Source organism: Manis pentadactyla, chromosome 2, assembly GCF_030020395.1.
Source record: "Manis pentadactyla isolate mManPen7 chromosome 2, mManPen7.hap1, whole genome shotgun sequence".
NCBI classification, from domain to species: Eukaryota; Metazoa; Chordata; class Mammalia; order Pholidota; family Manidae; genus Manis; species Manis pentadactyla.
Window position 1 is genome coordinate 93,708,049 of NC_080020.1, and position 21,282 is coordinate 93,729,330.

General features: G+C 37.1%; 1 protein-coding gene across 2 annotated transcripts in view; it reads right to left on the reverse strand.

The window, feature by feature from the left end:
- Positions 1 to 21,282, reverse strand: part of IPO11 (importin 11) — a 298,239-nt gene that overhangs the window by 76,996 nt on the left and 199,961 nt on the right. For both annotated transcript variants that reach the window (XM_036887802.2, XM_036887801.2), the window contains exons 28-29: positions 13,028 to 13,123; positions 2,939 to 3,023 (exon numbers count right to left, since the gene is read on the reverse strand). In XM_036887802.2, coding sequence (XP_036743697.2) covers positions 2,939 to 3,023; positions 13,028 to 13,123 — 181 coding nt within the window. The remainder of the gene's footprint in view (positions 1 to 2,938; positions 3,024 to 13,027; positions 13,124 to 21,282) is intronic.

Here is a 21,282-nt window from a genome sequence, read left to right on the forward strand (position 1 = left end):
AGTTTGTCGGGGAGGGCTTGGTGATGGGGGGAGTCTAGTAAACATAATGTTCCTCATCTAATTGTAGATTAATGATACCAAAAGAAAAAAGAAAAAAAACACTTTTATTTAGGAAGTGCAAATTTTAAATTACTAGCAAGTCACATGCCACAAAAAAAAAATGATAAGCAACCTAAAATGTTAATGTATTAGCTTAATTCTTTACAGAAGAGGTCATGAAATTATTGTTCTACTAATGCAGTATACTGGACAGAAAAAGAACTTAGAAATAAAATGAAATGTTTGAGCTGCATTTGGTCTTCTAAGTATTAGTACTCCCAAAACGGACAGTAGAGAGAGAAGCTGGATAAAAGGGAACAAGATCAAATTCTGGACAGCTTAATGACTTTCCTGAAAGGAAACTTCATCCTTATTTAAGACACTATAATATAGAGAATTTTCATAAATGTATGGAAATTCATTCGGCATGTGATAGAATATTAATCATCCCTATTCCTGAATTGCAGTTGCTACTGCTATCCTCTCTACCAGAGCAGTGGCTGAAATGCAGACACCACATTTTAAGGACTTTCAGACAACTTGATAATAAATCAGTCAAACTTTCAGTTAGGTAATCTTGGAACCAAGCAGCTATACTTTTTCTTCCTAGTAAATAAACAATTTTATTATAAAATGAAAAACCCTTCTGATGCTAGAATCGTTTTTCTTTTAAATATTGATTCATAATCATTTACCAGCAAACACTTCCCTTTAAAATTACAATCAAGACATATGTAAATAGTTCTTGAAAAACTTCTAATGTTAAAGACATCACAGTATAAGAGTGATGATAAAATTACTGAAATATATAATTTATACTTGTAACTCCGAAGATCCAGTAAAACTAATTTTGTTTGTTATTGCAAAGTTATTGAAAAATAAGCATGGTGCTCATAATTAGATTTTTTCAAGGCTGAGACACATAATCCCAGCCTTAATCTTAAATACTGTGGTATCCTCAGCATAAGACCAAGACTCAAGTCTATGGCATTAGATATCCTAATAGAAATGATAATATAAATCTACACCAAATAGCTATTGTGATGACTAACTTCAAATAAAATCAGCTGCTTTAAAAAATAATGGTTGTTCTACAAATCAATATTACCTGTAATTAAAACAATAATGATAAAATAACCAGCTCTCAAAATTTAGGATCACGAACTGAATCAAGGAATTTTAAGTGTTATTTCTAAAACTATGTTCTTACACACCTCTTTGAAACAGTATTTCACTTACCTTCAAGACAAGTTAGAATTATAATTACTATATATGATGTTATTGAAAATTTTATACAGAATGAAAAACCAATTTAGGTAGATTAATTTGCTAAGTATAGATCAATTATTTTAAAAAGTTTAAGTAAGCACATACATGTTAATAAATGTGTGCAAAATTTAATGACTGAATAGAAACAGAACGCTTATTATTCATTTACAAGTCCAAAATCTTATGGAGAAAAATGTTATCATATTTTTCTGTAACACCAATGATACATTCAATACTTAAAAAAAGTAGAGTTGACAGAGCAGCAAAGACAAACTGTTCAGTTATACCAAAAGGCTATCATTACTCTAGGTGAAGAAAATACATCTTCAGTGTATTTAGGATACAAACTAGCAGTCTCATTTCACAGAAGAAATACTTCCAGAGGCATAATCACAATTGAATACCTCACTAGAACACTGTATGATGGGGGAAGAAGAATGGTATTAAGAGTTAAAAAAAAAAATTGAATCATTTTTTAGCTCACAGGCCCTGGGAATCTGCTAATTTCCCAAATGAGGAAACAGTTCTTCAAGAAACAAGGCAACTTGCTTAAAATCACAGTTAACAGCATAAACAGGACTAGAATTCAGGTCTTATGAATTCTTGTATATTGTCCTTTCCTCTATAAAAACTGCTAAGGAGATGATGTCTCACATAAAAGCAAAGTAAAATGGATTAAACTCAACAGTTTTATAAAGGCTGTCGGAGCAGTGCAGTGTTAGCTGTATGCTGTGGATGAAGCCCTTGAGGGTTAATGTGGGATGATCCAAGGAGGGAGTATCAGGAGCAGACTAAAATAGTGATAGCTAACACATACACAGTAGTAATTACTAGTTGTTCAGCATTATCTGGTGGACCATTTTATATATTAATTTATTCATTCTACTTTTGAAGTAGATATTATTGTTCTCATTTGAAAATGAGGGAAGAAGGGACAATGAAATTAATTAACCGGTACGGTCAGGAGACTAGAAGAGATTCCAAGAGAAAAATGGGAAAATGTTTATGTATGTACCTACTTAATATTCATGTGTCAAAGTCTACATATTTAAAAATTCAAGACCATAAATAATTTTAAAGGCAAGATATTCTAGATGCTTTCTATTTATTGTTCCTTTTTCTTATCATATTCCTTGTGAGAATGAATATTTTCAAAATATTTCCAGTTTTCAAAACAATTTCCAGTTATTTTAAAGGCATTTTTATAAAGGCCTGTGATGTATCTCAGAAAAAAGTTCATTACAAAGATCCATGAAATAACAAGGAGTGAAACAATTTTAGTAAATCTCAAAACAGAAGAATTAGCATTACAGCTTAAGTAAGGTTTGAGGATCACATGCTTCCTACATGTAAAAGAATAAACCCTCTGGTCTGTTAAGACAAGAAACGATTATTTCAGATGAAGAGTTAAATTCAGCCTCCTGTACTAGGAACACAATTCATCTGTTTTAGGAGTATACTCCAAATTTCCAAATTCAGCTTACATTAATTCTACTATAAGGAATGGATGGATGGATGGATGGATGGATGGATGGATGGATGGACGGACCAACTGGTATTTTCTAACCTACAGAATATAATGATGATATGGTTCTCCCAAATTTTTAGAAGCTGTGTTTGTAACACTTACCATCTTTTTCCTTTTATCCTGTTCTGTGGGTGGTTCTTCATCTTCTGTTACTTTTGGTTCTTCAAGATGAGTCATCAACATACAGCTACAGTTAAAAAAAAGTTTAAAAAAAATGTAACAACACTAAAAACAAACCTTCAAAATCGCTGGAACATTAATTCTTCTATGTACCAAAATGTGAGAAATAACTAGATAAATCAAATTTTTAATTTTTAAAACTTTTTTTAATTATGAAAAGATATCTCACTTTAAAAAGGGCCACACCAAAAAATGTTGGAGCATTTTACTTGAGCAAAGTAGTAAATTACAAGAAACCTATTTATAGGCAACATTTTTTTTCTATTAAACTATCATCAATGGTGAATATTTACTACAAAGCTCAGTTTTGTCTTTATAGCTGACAAAAGACTCTAAGGGCAATAATAGTGAATGTGAGGAAGATGAATATTTAGTGTCCATGTTCGCATATGTTGGTGACAAATGAACACTTTTAACCTTTAGGTACTTCAGATACTCACTGGCATTGACACAAATGTAAACATGATCCTAATGCTTATGTAGTGCCCAAATACAAGATGATCATCTAGACAAATGTTAAATTGCTTATGTTATTCACATAATGATCTTGAGATGGGAACTAGTGTTATGCCCATTCTACAGATGCAGAAATTGAGAAGTTAAATGACTGCCCTAGATCACACAGCCAGTTAAGTGGTGGAGCCAGTATTCAGGCTCTAGACATCTCACTAGTAGCAGTGTTCTTAATCATTGGAAGAGACAACTGAGAAAACAGTAATGTCAACATAACTACATTCATTAGTTGCTTAGATACACATGGTTATTTTTACTGGCAACTTTTGAGCCATATATCACTTGACAGAGTAAGGTATACCCTAAAGGGCAGATATATCTCTAGAAAGATATAAATATCTTTATAACCAATGATACTTTTCAACTTAAAATTAATACTTCTTTTACCATATATCTTCATATGTCCATAGATTATTATACATGTTTCATAACAACAGTAATAATTTAAACAGCAGCATCATCAAAACACTATTATATAACTATCTACTTTCTGCTGCAAATGACTTGCTATGAGGAACTTGTCCCTGATGGCACTTGTACCTGCAGGACAGTTATAAATCATTTTATTTTGATTATGTGCACCACTGCTCTTCACCTTTAGTAGAGAAAATAGAATAGTTTCCTATTCAGTCAATACCAGTTTCAGGGATATATGAATATTGTTTAGTGAATCAAGTTGATGGAATAAACTTACTGTTTCTTAATTTAGAACAGCACAATTCAGTAATTTATTAGAGTCATAGGTTCCTAACCAATAAACTGGCAAAAAACACTTGCCTTCTCTTACGTTTTGTAGCAAGTACAGGGGAAGGACAATTCCTGACTCAGCTGTCTGTGTAAATGACTTTTAATTCAGGGTGAAGGACAGGTACTGATGCCAGAAATGTGATTAGGCTCACTCTTGCAGGAGACATGAGTGTCCTTTTTCCCTATTTGCCACTCAAAAAAACAATTTTTGAAACAACTGCTTCTGACCCAGTCAATGCACACTGGTGAGATCAAACAGTAAGAACCTTAAACTGGAAATCAGAAACCCTGAGAAACAGCAAGAGCTCAATTCCACACTCACTGCATGGTTTTAACTTCTTGGAGTTGAAATGCTTTCATCCACCTGATATAATATGGTGTAGCACAGTTATTTGGCCAAGGGACTCTGGCACAAAGTAAGAAAATTATGACATTACTATCTCAACCCAAAAGCTATTTAATACAGAGAAATGTCTAGACAAAGTCTAGATTCCAGTTTGTATTTTACAACTGAATAATAAGATGGGGTTCCTTCCACTAGCAATGTTATGCCTACTACAGATCTGAATTCTAAATGTAATGAATCTGGCTCTCTATAGAAGTATGCTTTATACTGCTTCAAATTCTTTTACTGCCTTCCAAATTCTTTTTGGAAGTTACTTTTTGGAACTTACTTCTATATAGTAAAAGTTTTCTGTTCTCCTTTCTGTAAGTTAAAAGATTTATCACATTAATAAAGGAGTATATTCTGAATATAAATATACATGTACACATATATATTTTTCCAGTGACCAAAAATTATCCAGAGGGCAAAATATTTCTGCTTTGCAACTCAGCAGATTGCATTCACTTGGATCTCTGAAAGATGAAAAATGAGGGGAATAAAATTGAATTGAAAAACCCAAAGCTGAAATTCTGTCCTATAGGAAAACCTCCAATTAAAAGTCATATCTTATTCTGTTAACAAATATTAAAGATAGGCAATCACATTCTGCATAAAAGGGAAGGTGAGAATGAACAGATTTCTAATAAGCTAAAATGTGTGGGTTATGAATGTAATAATAGTAATAGTAATAAAACAGTAATGACAACAGTTTAAAATACAGACAACTAACAACCTATATATGAGCACAAGCAGCCACCCCTCACATCCTACACTCCCACTGAAGAGCCCCAGCCACTCAAGCCTGCTAAATCAAAATCTTTCCCAACAAGAAACCTGAACCAGCCAAACACAACCTACAGAGTCAACATGCAACATGAAACCTTTACAATGACTCCTGTTTTAAAAGGTACTTCCTGTAATACCTTTCATTAGTCTAAACAAACACACTTCTGACATAATAATAAACGTAGAACTGACAACATTACTCAGGTGGTCTCTGTAGCGGGCACTTTGATTGCCTATTATTCATCCTCCTTCCTAACAGAACCCAGAGTGTCTAGTTAATCCTCCTCTTTCATGAACTGCATGCTTCAGAAAAAGCTGATTCCAGCCCCAGGCCAGTGGCTCACATAAGCAGTCCTGGCAACCCTACTTCCCTGATCATGACTGCTTCCAACAGGAGCATGTTTAGGAAATTCTAGCCAATTAGACATGAAGGTTTCAGTCTGATGAAATGATTTCTAGGAAAGGTTTCCTTAGATGTTAAAAAAGTCCTAAGATGACTTGTCTGGTGCATGGTTAGCCTAGCACTACTCTGTGACAATGAGGGAAAGAAGGCTGCAAATAAAGTGACTGTGCTGAGGCGATGGAGCAGAAAGAGCCCTGCCTGGGTCTCGGAAGATGTGAGGTTGCAAACAGCTAATGCTGGAGTCACTTACCTATGATTTTTTTGTTGTTAGGGATAACTCTTTATTGTTAAACTAGTTGACGAAGGGTTTCTCTTACTTGCAGCTGAAAATACTTGTATAGTATCTTGTGTAAATACCTTAACAAAAATTCATTTCTGGGCTCAAGCCAAGAAACAGTTTCCCTTTCCTGATTAACCCACTTTCTTCTACTTGAAATAGGATCTAAGTAATTCCTAGTGTTTCTCTTTTTGCCTGGTAGTTAATAAGCTCAGACCTAAGTTTTACATCCAGATGTCACAGGTTTCCCCAATCAAGGTTTCTTATTTAAATTCCTTCAGTGCTGTGTTGATAATTTTCAGTCATAAAGAGCTCGTGCTTTTCTTTGACACTGCATCAAATCATCTCATGGACAGTAGATTGAATATAAGCAACTAACTAAATGTTGTATATTAGCAGTACAAAAAAGATTCCATGAAAGAACAGAGAAGAATGCAATGATTTTTTCCTCAGAGTCTGGAAAGGAACTCTTAGAGTAAGGTAACGTCAAGCAGGGCAGGCTGAGAGCATGACATGCTGAGAAGACATGTTACGAGTCAAGCTATGTACATAAAAGGGAATGGCTTATTTGGGCAATGATGAGGGACCCAGGGAGGCAGGAAAAAAGGTCAGTAATGTAAATTGAGGGTAAGCATAGAATAGTGCCCATTTCTTTATTCTGTAAGAAACTGGGCTTTTAAGAAGTGGGATAGAATGGATCAGAAGGGGGCAATTGGAGAAAGTGGGGCCCCCAAGGAGGTCAGTGGGACCTACATACATGAGTGTGATATACAGGTAATAATGTCAGAATCAGGGACCAAGGTTTCTTCTGGTATTCTCTATTCCAATCTGAAGAGCCATCTAGTGGGTCAATGTATCAGATGAAGGAGAAAAAAATCCATAAAAAAGCCAAAATTTTACTTTTGTTTTAAATGAAGTTACTTCCTTTACTGTTATGTTTTACACTCTCCGGCTATAAAAGCCACAATTTATGAGTCTTTTTCTAAAAAATCTTAGTGCCTCTAAGCTTCCTAAAATGCTGGCTAAATTCTTTACTTCCCACACTTTGTGGCAGAGGGTTGTCAATCTCATTCCCCAATATGTACACATAAAATATTAAGGAAAAAATGGGAAACCATACTAATCAAAGACAAGCAGAGGCAAACTTCATGTCAAATTAATATATTTTCCTTGTTTAATGAAATAAAACCCCTAACTAAAATACAAAAATAAAAACAAAAGAATGAAACTAGACTGCCATCTTAGACCATATGCAAAAATTAACTCAAAACGGATTAAATACTTGAACGTAAGCCCTACCTGAAACCATAACACTCCAAGAAGAAAACAAACACAGTGCACACAGTAAATTCCCTGATATTGGTCTGCACAATGAATTTTTGGATCTGACTCTAAAAGTAAAGGCAACAAAAGCAAAAATAAACAAGTGGGACTACATTAAACTGAAAAACTCTGCACAGCAAAGGAAATCATCCACAAAATAAAGAGGTAACTACTGAATGGGAGAAAATTTCTGCAAATAAAGTATCTGATAAGGTGTTAATAATAGAAAAATATAAAGGACTCAAAAACAAAAAAAAAACACAAACAATCCTATTAAAACACAGGCAGAAGATGTGAATCGACATTTTTTTCCAAAGAAAACATACAGATAGCTAACAGGTACACAAAAAGATGCTCAACATCACTAATCAGCAGAATTTCCACTTAGAACACAAAATAGTCCAAAATCCTCTGCGATTTCACCAAATTATTAGCTGACTCCAATCCACTACATATTTTCAGTAGTTGTTCTCAGTTTCCCCAGAATCCTTCCTCTCCTGTGGCTGGTAGTGCTCCACTGATCTCAATTTCCCCTGCTAGGTTGTGAGCTCTTTTGGAACAAAGCCTCAGCTGCTTCCTCAGGCAGCACAATGCCTGGCATAAACAAGTCTGTTATTTAAGTCTCTTAACAAAGATGACTTGTCAACAAGGCTGTCTTATTGTGGTTAACTGTGTCACCTTAGATGGTCCATACATTTGGTTAAATACTATTCTGGATGTTTCTGTGAGGTTACTGGTGGATGAGATTAACATCTGAACCCCCACAATGAATAAAGAAGATTGCCCTCCCCATTGTGAGTGGGCCTCAATTAGTTGAATGCCCGAATAGAGTAAGAAATCTAAGTAAAGGTGAATTCACTCTCTCTGCTTGACTGTCTTCCAGCTGGAACACTGTCTTCTCCCACCTTCTGACTCAGCTGGAACTTACACCACCAGCTCTCCTACTTTTCAGGCCTCTCTGGATTTGGACTGGAATTACACGATTAGCTTTCCTAGGTCTCAAGCTTGCCTCCTTTAGATCTTGGGACTTTTCAGCTTCCATAATCACATTAGCCAATTCTTTACAATAAATCATGTGTATATACATATATATATGTCCTATTGGCTCTGTTTCTCTAAAAAACCCTGACTAATACACTACTTACATAAGTGATAAAAACAGGGTTTTCTTCCTTCGTCTTAATTCATTCTATACTGAGAATACAATAGGAATTCAACAAAACTGCAAAGATCAATTTTGAATAAACTGTTTCAACAAACCAGAAGGGGAAGTTAGAGGCTGTCAGCTACATTAAGTATTTTATGTTTATGATGTGGACTTTTCTGAAAGTCTATTATATTCTATAGTCTCACTAATTTACAGAACTCTACGTAAATCATAGAATTACAGAATAGGAAGATGTGTGAGACATCTAGGCTAACCCCTCTCAGAAACTGGGACTCAGAAAAAGGTAAATCGTTTCTCCACCTTGCCAAACACTACGCTAGGGCAAAAAGCAATTACCAAACAATTTTGGAAAAGAAAACAGTGGTCGTATGTTCCAGTAGCCATGCACCCTAACCCTCAAGTCAGGGCCTTTCTAGTCTAGATCTCTATAATGGTCTGTCTCCTAGTCAGTTTGTTTTCCTTACATTTCCAACATTTTCTTCTTCCAAAACAAACTTTCTTCATAGCTAAGGTTGGCATATTAAGCTAGAAGACCATGGTTCTAAGTCTTGATCTTCTACTAACTTGCTGTGTCACTGCACTTTTCTAAGCCTTTGTACCCTGGTCTTTAAAATAATCTTTAAAATAATAAAACTACCAAACAACTTTACGACTCTTGTCCCTTCCAGTTAAACCATGCTATAATTACGTTCTTCCTTCTACATCCTAATTCTTATCCCTCTCTGAAGACTGTAACACACAGTTATAGTCCCTGTTAAAGCACAATGTGGAATTCAACTATTTTGTGCGCTTCCATGACTCATTACTAGTGTTTTTGTTGAGCTATTAGACATATATTAGCTATTATGTCTAATACGACAACTAAATCATATACTCTAAAGACAAGGAACATAAGACTATATCTAAATATTTCACAAATAGTTGTAAATTGTCACATATTATGTACAAAAAATCACAATATTTACAGTCATGTGCCACAAAACCCATGTTAACTTTTTAAAAATTGCCTGCATGCATGAATGGCTTCTTATTTTTGATTTGTAATCACCGGAGTTTGAGGTTTCTACTTCATCTGAACTCCTATGTTCTCGATAGCTAAGTTACATGCCAAACACATTTTCCCTACATATGTTTAATAAAGTTCAACAACATATATATATATCTGCTTTCCATATTTTCCAACAAAATATGATTTGAATGGCAATCTTTCCCGTTTGCTATAATGGTTTTATAAAGAAGCAAAGAAAACAAGCTCAACATATTATTGAGAAGTCAAACAATCTGCAATCTCATGAAGCCTTGCTTATATGAAGCATGTCCTTTATTAATAGTAATAAAAGGAAATGTGTGGCAATTCCACTAACTACAAAGAGACACAATGATTAAAAAAAGAAAATTTCACGTTAATATTTAAAGTAATTTGAGATTATCAGCATTTCTAATAAGATTTTAACTACTCTTCTCAAGAATGTAATTTTAACTATTCTCTTTTGGAATTTGTTGAGTACCACATGACCCTCCAATATTTTAAAGGTGCCAGTGATGCTTCAACCAGGCAAATACAAACACAGGATGATGCACTACTTGGCTGCAGGACAAGGGAACTTTGTTTAAAGATAAAAAGAACATACTGAAAACATCTTTAAGAAGGAATTTCTTTTTAACTGTGCTAAACAGCTGTATCTTTTTTTTATTAAAGTATCATTGATATACAATCTTATGTTGGGTTCAAATAAACAACACAGTGATTCAACAGTTGCCCATATTATTAAGTCCTCACCCCCTCTAGTGAGGTTACTATCTATCAACACAGTAAGATGTTACAGAATCATTAACTGTATTCTCCATGCTGTAATACCAAACCTGGGACTAACTTACATTGTGATTTTGAATTACTCTGTCCCTTTACCCGCCTCACCCTCTGCTGCCTACTAGGACAATCCCCAACCCCTTGGTGTCCTTCTCAGTGTCTGTGGGTAAAATTGTAACATGTCCAGAATATCTCATCTGGCTTTAGCATGTCTGCTTATCAATAAGCATTCAGTGGTGGAAAGAAGTATGGCTTTAGTTCATTTGCATCTTTCCTCAGGGGTGGAGAGAAGTTCATCTCCATATCAATGGATAATTTACCTGGGCAATGGAGCGTTTATCTGTACCTGAGAGGTGAGGGGGAGGGCCGGCTTTTGGCTTCTGCTGGAGCAGGAAGGAGAGAAAGGGTCCCAGACTGCAGCTTGTGAGCAATAAACGGATCTTAAACTTTATCTCTCCCTTTGACTGATTTTGGTTTTTAGAGGTATTTTGCCCCAGGATTTCCTCTCCCCAGACTTATAGCTGGCGCACTTGGCAGGGTTCCTCTGAACGTGAAATCTGTTATAACGGGTGAGCCCTTTGGGAGGGCCACCCCTAGAAATGATGGGGAGAAGTGGTGCTCGCGCCGAGGGACATGTGCCTACACTAGTGTGGTTTTGGAGGTACCATCACCACTGCTGGTCACACCGACCCCAGCCCATGGCCCGAGCCTAAGGTTACTGCTTCTATGACTGCTGCTGTTTCTGCTTTTGGCTGAAGCCTGGTCACAACTATAGGAAGGTACAGAGGTCGGTACATCTTAATAGAGAAGCAACTGGCTGGTGTGTACCATGCCTTGCTGGCTACAGAGCCCATCGCCAGGAAAGTTCTGACCAAGGTAATAACCACCTATCCCATCGGGGGGTGGGTGAGAGACCGGAACCAAAGGCCATGGAATGGTGTGGCACAGACATCTACTGTATATTATGTGACTGGCCATTTGCCTTTGGCATCACAGGGAATAATGAAGCAGACACATTGGCCCAGGTGCGCTGGCTAAAAGGAAAGCCTGCCTCTGATGTGGCCCAATGGCTATATCAGCATTTGGTGCACGCAGGGCAAAAGACAATGTGGGCTGTAGCCAGTCAGTGGGGCTTGCCACTGATCTTTGAAGAAGTCAGCCGAGCCTGGAAGGAGTTCCCTGCACATTGTGCACATCAGCAAACCACCAAGAGGGGCACAGAGAATCTCTTTGCAGCCTATGGCCAGTCACCAGTGATTGAGAGCGATCAAGGTACCCACTTGACTGGACACGTGTTGCAAGGATGGATGCAGCAATTAGGAGTAAAATGGACATGGTCTGGACATTTCAACACATGGATAGGCAATGGCTAGCTCTTCTGTCACCTTGGGGGAAAGGCCTGGGACTGGCCTCCTGTTATTCCTGTAATAACAGCAAAGTGGCCCCCCACAATCACGATTACTTGCCTGTGTCCTGGATGTGCCCCTTGGCTGCAGCTGCCATGTGATGATGGCTGGAATTGACAAGCTTTGGACTTAAAGCTGCCTGGGACTTTGAACCTAGCTGAATCCTCTGACTTGAGAATTACCATGATTGTGTTGCTGTTGTCAAGAAAAAAATGCTTAAAGAGAGGCTTGACTTTGTCTAATGTTTGGTAAAAGTTTTATGAGCAATCTAGCATAGTTGTTAGGAATAAATAAACAAGTATAGAAACATATTTTGTGCATAGTGAGAGATTGTGCTGTAAAGTATATTTGTAATCTGTATAGGCTGAATCCTCTGGCTTGAGGATTATCAAGATTTTATTGCTGTTGCTATTGTATGTTATTAGATAGGTTGGAAGAAGGGGAATGAGTAAATTTTAAGGCAAGATTTCTGGAGGAGTGGCCTGTGGGTAAAATTGTAACATTTCCAGAATATCTCGCCTGGCTTTAGCACATCTGCTTATCATTAGGCATTAAGTGGTGGAAAGAAGTGTGGCTTTAGTGGATTTGCATCATTCTTCAGGGGTGGAGAGAAGTTCATCTCCATATCAATGGGTAATTACCTGGGCAATGGAGGGCTTATCTGTACCTGAGAGGTGAGAGGGAGGGCCAGTTTTTGGCTTCTGCTGGAGCAGGAAGGAGAGAAACAGCCCCAGACTGCAGCTTGTGGGCAATAAACAGATCTTAAACTTTATCTCTCCCTTTGACTGATTTTGGTTTTTAGAGGTATTTTGCCCCAGGATTTCCTCTCCCCTGACTTACAGTGTCTTATAAGTCTACTACTATTTTGTTCCTTCTGTTTTGCTTTGTTTAAAAAAGGAATTTATATGCTAACATACATTTGGATTTATTTTATTTTTTTACAAACCTAATGTCAAATCATAAAATGATGATTAGACCAAAGAAGCCCAATTCAGAATTTCACTACAACATGAGGCTGACCTCAAGATCAATAGTCAATACTATATGCAAAACAAACAAACAAACAAAATTTATAGAAGATAAAATTAAAAAGTTGCCACACAGTGCTTAGATGGTAACAGTGAACAACAATCATGGAAAATATAATTAATTAACCCGAAGTCCAAGTGCAATTAATTAAATGACCGACTTACTCCTTGTAAGTTCCTGTTTCAGGATCTTCTGTCATGACATCATGTAGGCCCTCCACTGAGATGTTTATAATCCCACAGAATTTATCTTGGATAACACTAGGGTAAAAGAGCAAAACGGGTCAAACTAGAGCATTTCAGCAGGTAATCCTCTTGTTGCCGTTGTTGCTGTTTTTCTAATAACCCTCTTGGACATGAAATGTTAGTTCTAAAATACAGAAGAAACTTTCTAAATATATTCTTAAAGGATAAATTTTATCTTTCCATATAACATTAAAATTTTCTCTTTCACGAGATTATTAGTGTGTTTAAACACTGAAAGGTACATTATTCTTTATCATAATAGTCTTACATTACTTTTATAACTAAAAAGATAAAGATACAAAAATGTTACAAATTTAAAATCTCTACTCTTCTAAAGATACTGTCAAGAAAAAGAAAAGACAAGCCAGAAACTGTGAGGAAAGAGACATACATCTTTCAAAGACCATTATCTTTTGATAAGGGACTTGGATTCAGAGACTATATAAAGGACTGAAAACTCAGTAAGACAAGTAACTTAAAATGGGTAAAAATTTGGACAAGATGCTTAATACCATTGCTCATGAGAGAAATGCAAATTAACACCACAATGCGATTGTAATTAAAAGTAAAATTAAGAAGATTGACAATATTCCATACTGGCAACAATGAGAAACAATAGGACTTCTCATACATTGTTGGTAAGAATAAAAAATGGTACATCCATACTGGAAAACATATTGGCAGTTTTTACAAGGTAGAATACACTCCACACAGTTAAGCAATCCTATTCCTTGGTATTCACCCAAGACCAAAACAAGTACCCTTGGATCTGTATGTGAATATTTATGTTAGCTTCATTCATAATACTCCAAAACTGCAAATGACCCTAAATGCAAATGAAACTAAAATACCTATTAACTAGCGTTAAGATAAAACTATAGGACATTTATTCAATGAAAGGGAATGAACCACAAACACATGTAACTAGGATTGATCTTAAAACAGCATGCTTAGAGGAATAGAACACATTAAATAGGCTCCATTTGTGTGCCTTTCTAGAAAGGCAGAATTATTTGGTAAGTGGTTACAGGTTACTTGATTAAGCAAAGGGAAACAATGGAACATTCGGGGGTGACGTAGATGTTCTATATCTTGAGTGTGGTAGTGGTTACACACTGTGTACATTTGCCAAAACTTTATGCTTAAAAGAAGTTTTACAGTATGTAAGCTATACCTTAATAAACCTCACTTTAAAAACATGGAGGTATGTAACTATCTACTGGCACAATGTATTACGCTACTTGAATTTAAAACTAACTGAATAAATGATAACTTGTCTCCAGAGAACTTACAATGTCATTTCTACAAAGGACACACTCTGTTTCTCATACTGTGCTAATATGCATACTAATTTTGTAAATGTTCAGTAGGGTAAGTAGTTCCTAGGTCTGCACACTTTGGTCATGTCACATTCCCACCTCTGTAAAGTCAAAACCTTTTGTCTGTACATTCAAATGTGATCAGATTTTAGAGAACTAAATCACAAGATGGGCAAAATAATAACTGGTCAATATCATTCTGATGTATGTTAATCTGCATCTAACACCCTATTTCAGGAGAATATATTTTTTATGTCATTATGTTTCCTTAATATTTGAACTAAAAAAGTCTCTAAGGAAAGAAACACAAATTGTCTATGTGGCTCAGTGAAAAATACCCTAGAAACAAGAATGGGAAAACCAAGATGTTGTACTAATAGTTCAGGCACTCCCTGTGCTAGCCATGCTAGCTGACTGAAATTCATTCATTTCTCTAGATGTTGGTCTCCTTGTCTGTAAAATAAAGTTTGTACTCTGGAACAGCAGATGCATGGGTGAATATAGTCCTATATAGCCAGAATACTTACTGCAGAGTAATTCACCACTAATCATCACAGCATTCTAAGGCAGGCAGGACCTGAGATTCCTTTTTAACATAGCAGCATTCTAGACAGCTATCAACTGATTTGAATTAGCTGAAAAAGACAAAAAATAAAACCCCTACACTTCAAAGGCTCTTTACCAGGCCTTTATGCCAATATTATTTAGGGACCACACTGCCTCCAAGTAACAATCCCACTCTGTGTAGGAAAACCTGAAATTTCAAAAGAAATCATTGGAATTTCTCAGTACTGTGCATTTTCTCAAGACTGATTATGAATTTTCCTAACTGATATCTGGCAACCTGATTGTGACCATGTTTTACTACATGGATGAATGTTTTACAAGGAAGTACAGAAGAGAGATGAAAATGCCATAATTGGACAACCAGCTCATTTGATTATTGGTTTTACTTCAAATTATCACACTGGTCAATGTTGGTGCTACCAGCACAGGCACATGTCTCTGAAAAGAAGGTAAAAAGTTATACTTCTGTCATAACTGGAAAAAATGAACAATATGCCAAATAAATGATACAGTTCTAGAGCATCGGCCTCCATTCAGGAAGCACACTCATCAGACTGAGCCTCCCAGGCTGAGAGAGATTTTGATAATCAAACTGCAGCATGGATAGGATAAACTTTTGACTGCACAAATCTTGCCGAAAGCAGCAAGTTCATCCCTTTCTCATAAATGATGAGATCGTTTCAATGACACTTCTGGAAGCAGAATAAACATTTGAAAAGTCCTGAGAAAAATATAATGAGCTCAGGAACCCAAGATACATAGAAAGCCAAAAGATAAAATTAGTGAGTGATTGACAAAAAGAAGTGTTTTTAAAAATTACAATAAAGAGTGCCTAATGATATTCACAGAGGCAGACTGGACCCAGGCCAGAGGCTATAGGTCCAACATCTGCTCAGCCTGTGTCTGCTATTTAGGAAGAGAGACTTCTGACTGGCCCATGCTTATTCAGGCCTGGAGAAGTCAGTCATGTCATCAGTGGAGGTCACCCTCCCCTGTCTCTGCCCGGCCACCAGCTGGATTTCTAGCTTTACCAACGGAAAGGCTTGGACAGAGGACTATCTAGTAGAGACAAAATAACGGAGGGGAGGCAACCTCAGTCAGTTGGTCAGTCATTTTTTTCATTGGACCATGATCCATGCTGCACAGAAAAAAGGGCTCAAGAGGCAGAAATTTACTTGTGTGAGGCAGAGGGGGAGATATTCCAGCAAACATAGAAAACTATGCTTACCCTAGAGTACCTACTCAGTGTCAGAGGAGTGAGGTACAGACTTCAAGATCAGAAAAGGGGAAAATGACTATGGCTCAGAATAGAAAATTATGCAACCTGCCTTTGAAGGGGAAGAAGCGACTCATGAAAAGGACTGAAGAAAAAAAAAAAGTGAAGAGAGATTATCCATGCCACATTCTGGAATCAGTTAAAGAAGTTATATAATAATTATCTTAAAAGTATTCAAGTTCAAGGGATTCAAGATGGTGGCGTGAGAGGTTAGACAGAGAACTCCTCCCCAAACTACAAATAGTATGAAAATATAGTTAATACAACTAACCCTAGGGCAGCAACAGGAAAGAAGGCTGCACCAGACTGAATACAGACCTCAGGAACAGAGCAGATCTCTAGAAACAGGGTAACGTACCAAAGCCTTGATCCGGTGGGACCCAAGCCCTTCCCCCACCCCAGCTCACCGGCAAGAGGAGGAGAACGGAGCCGGGAGTGGGTGGAAGCCTGGGACTGCTGAACACCTAGCTCTGGAGATCTGCTTTGCCAGCGGAAACTTGCACTGTGTGGTGTTCTGGAGGTTGTGGAGCTGGGATGGGCAGAGTGCTTGAGAGACTGAGACTCTGGCCATTTGTGGAGGATGGAGATCCACACCCAGTGGCTCTGGGACAAAGGAAAGGCGGGCAGTCTGAGAAGCTTCCTAGCAGCGAGAAGGCTGCTGAAGGGGTGGGGTTTGCATGGAGCTTGCTGTGCGGGGGAAGGGAGAGACAACAAGGTTGTCTGGGCACGCTCTGCCCAGCAGGTTGGGAGCTTCATGAGCCCAAAATTCCTGGCTGGCTGCTCAGCTCTATGGCCCCCACTATAATACACAGCCTTCAGAGCCTTCCTCCTGGCCTGATGGCACTGGCTCGCAAACCGGTAGTCACTGCGCTGGCGTCAGGCCAGCCAGAGGGAGGCCCCGCCTAAAACACCTAGAGACGCAAAGCACAGAGGCTTACACCTGTGTGCTTGGCCCACTGGCTCTGATAATGCAGACAGGCATGGCAGACAGGAATCAGGAAACACATCTTTCCTCCCCGCAGGCACAGCTCCACTTCCCTACAACCCCCAACCTCACACTAGGGGTTAGCAGCTAAAGAGAGTGGAGCTTCTGGGCACTAGAGGGCACCACATAAAAATATGAAACAATAAAAGAAGCTGGTTCAGACTAAAATCTCACATACCCCAGAAAAAGGGCCAAATGAAATGGATTTCACTAATCTTCCTGAAAGAGAGTTCAAAATAAAAATCATAAACATGCTTATGGAGGTACAGAAAAATATTCAAGAACTCAGGAACGAATTTAAGATGGAGATTCAATCATTAAGAAATTCCATATCTGAAATGAAACACACAATGGAGAGATTTAAGATTAGATGTAGTAGAAGAGACAGTAAATGGAACAGAAATTAAAGAGGAATACGAAGAAGTTAAGGCACAAAGAGAAAAAAGGACCTCTAAGAATGAAACAATATTGAGAGAACTGGGTGACCAATCAAAATGGAACAATATCCGCATTATAGGGGTACCAGAAGAAGAGAGAGAAAAAGGGATAGAAAGTGTCACTGAGGAGGTAATTGCTGAAAACTTCCCCAATCTGAGGAAGGAGGTAAGTCTCTCAGGCCATAGAGGTACACAGATCTCCCAACACAAGGGACCCAAGGTAGACAACATCAATAATATAATAATTTAAATGGCAAAGATCAAGGATAAAGACAGACTTTTAAAAGCACCCAGAGAGAGAAATCAGATCACATACAAAGGAAAACCAATCAGGCTATCATCAGATTTCTCAACAGAAACCTTACAGGCCAGAAGGGAGAGGCATGACATATTTAATGCAATGAAGCAGAAGGGCCTTGAAGCAAGAATACTCTACGCGGCAAGGTTACCATTTAAATTTGAAGGAGGGATTAAACAATTTTCAGATAAGCAAAAACTGAATTTACCTCTCACAAGCCACCTCTACAGTGCATTTTGGAGGGACAACTACAGATGGAAGTATTCATAAGGCTAAATAGATGTCACCAGGGGAAATAAAACCACAGCAAAGTCGAACAATTGATTACTAAGCAGATACAAAATCAAATCTACTACACCCAAAGTCAATTAAGGGAAAGACCAAGAGTAAAGAATATGATACTTAACATATAAAGAATGGAGGAGGAAGAAAAAAAAAAGAACTTTTAGGTTGTGTTTGCAATAGCATGCAAAGTGAGTTAAATTAGACTGTTAGATAGCAAGGGAATTACTCTTGAACCTTTGTAACCACGAATCTAAAGCCTGCAATGGCAATAAGTACATACCTATTGATAATCACCCTAAAAGCAAACGGTCTGAATGCACCAATCAAAAGACACAGAGTCACTGAATGGATAAAAAAAAAAGACCCATGTATATGCTGCCTAGAAGAGACTTACTTCAAACCCAAAAAGACATACACAGACTGAAAGTAAAGGGACGGAAAAAGATATTCCATGCAATGAATAGGAAGACAAAAGCAGGAGTTGCAGTATTTACTCGGACAAATTAGACTTCAAAACAAAGAAAGTAACAAGGGTCAAAGAAGGACATTAAATAATGATAAAGGGATAGTCCAACAAGAGGATATAACTATTATAAATGTCAGTGCAATGCACCCAACACAGGATCACCTACATATGTGAAACAAAATCCTAACAGAATTAAAGGGGGAAATAGAATGTTATGCATTCATTCTAGGACATTTCAACACACCACTCACTCCAAAGGACAGATGAACCAGACAGAAAATAAGTAAACAGACAGAGGCACTGAACAACATATTAGAACAGATGGACCTAACAGACATCTACAGAACATTGCATCCAAAAGCAACAGAATACATATTCTTCTCTTCTAAGTGCACATGGAACATTTTCAAGAATAGATCATATAATAGTCCATAAAAAGAGCCTCAGTAAATTCAAAAGGATTCAAATTGTACCAACCAGCTTCTCAGATCACAAACGTATGAAACTAGATATAAATTACACAAAGAAAATGAAAAAGACTGCAAACACATGGAGGTTTAATAACATGCTCCTAAATAATAAAAGAGTCAATGACCAAATAAAAACAAAGATCAAACAAAATATGGAGACAAATGAGAACAATAATTCAACACTGCAAAAATCTGTGGGACGCAGTGAAGACCATGTTTAGAGGGAAGTATATTGTAATACAGGCCTACCTCAGGAAAGAAGAACAATCCCAAATGAACAGTCTAAACTCAAAATTAATGAAACTAGAACAGGAAGAAGAAATGAGGCCCAAAGTCAGTAGAAGGACAGACATAATAAAGATGAGAGCAGAAATAAATAAAATTGAGAAGAATAAAACAATAGCAAAAATCAATGAAAGCAGAACCTGGTTTTTTGAGAAAATAAACAAAATAGATAAACCCCTAGCCAGACTTATCAAGAGAAAAAGAGAGTCTACCCATATAAACAGAATCTAAAATGAGAAAGGAAAATCACTACGGACACCACAGAAATACAAAGAATTATGAGAGAATATAATGAAAAATTATACGCTAACAAACTGGATAACCTAGAAGAAATGGACAACTTCCTAGAAAAAATACAACCATTCAAGGCAGACCAAGGAAGAAACAGAAAATCTGAATAAACCAATTACCAGGAAAGAAATTGAATTGGTAATCAAAAAAACACCTAAGAACAAAATCCCTGGCAGACAGTTTCACGGCTGAATTTTATCAAACGTTTAGTGAAGACCTAATACCCATCCTCCTTAAAGTTTTCCAAAAAGTAGAAGAGGCGGCAATACTCCCAAACTCATTCGACGAGGCCAACAAAAACTCTAATACCAAAACCAAGCAAAGACCCCACAAAAACAGAAAATTACAGACCAATATCCCTGATGAACATAGACGCAAAAATACTCAAAATATTAGCAAACCAAATTCAAAAATACATCAAAAAGATCATCCATTATGATCAAGTAGGATTTATTCCAGGGATGCAAGAATGGTACAACATTTGAAAATCCATCAACATCATCCACCACATCTACAAAAAGAATGACAAAAACCACATGATCATCGCCATAGATGCCGAAAACACAGTCGACAAAATTCAACATCCATTGATGATAAAAATTCTCAACAAAAAGGGTATAGAGAGCAAGTACCTCAACATAATAAAGGCCATATATGAGAAACAGCCAACATTATATTTAACAGCGAGAAGCTGAAAGCTTTTCCTCTAAGATCAGGAACAAGACAGGGATGCCCACTCTGCCCACTTTTATTCAACATAGTTTTGGTGGTACTACCCACAGCAATCAGACAACACAAAGAAATAAAAGACATCCAGATTGGCAAGGAAGAAGTCAAACTGTCCATTTGCAGATGACATGATATTGTACATAAAAAACCCTGAAGAATCCACCCCAAAACTACTAGATCTAATATCTTGAATTCAGCAAAGCTGCAGGATACAAAATTAATACATAGAAATCTCTTGCATTCTTATATACTAACGACGAACTAGCAGAAAGAGAAATCATGAAAACAATTAATTTCACAATTCCATCAAAAAGAATAAAATACTTAGGAATAAACCTAACCAAGGAAGTAAAAGACCTATACTCTGAAAACTAGAAGATACTCATGAGAGAAATTAGAGAAGATACCAATAAATGGAGACACATCCCGTGTTCATGGACAGGAAGAATTAATAGTGTCAAAATGGCCATCCTGCCTAAAGCAATCTACAGATTCAATGCAGTCCCTATCAAATACCAACAGCATTCTTTAACGAACTAGAAAAACTAGTTCTAAAATTCATATGGAACCACAAAAGACTCCAAATAGCCAAAGCAGTCCTGTGAAGGAAGCATGAAGCTCCTCGACTTCAAGCTCTATACAAAGCCACAGTAATCAGGAAAATTTGGTACTGGCACAAAAACAGACCTATAGACCAATGGAACAGACTGGAGAGCCAAGATATAAACCTAAGCATACATGGTTAATTAATATATGATAAAGGAGC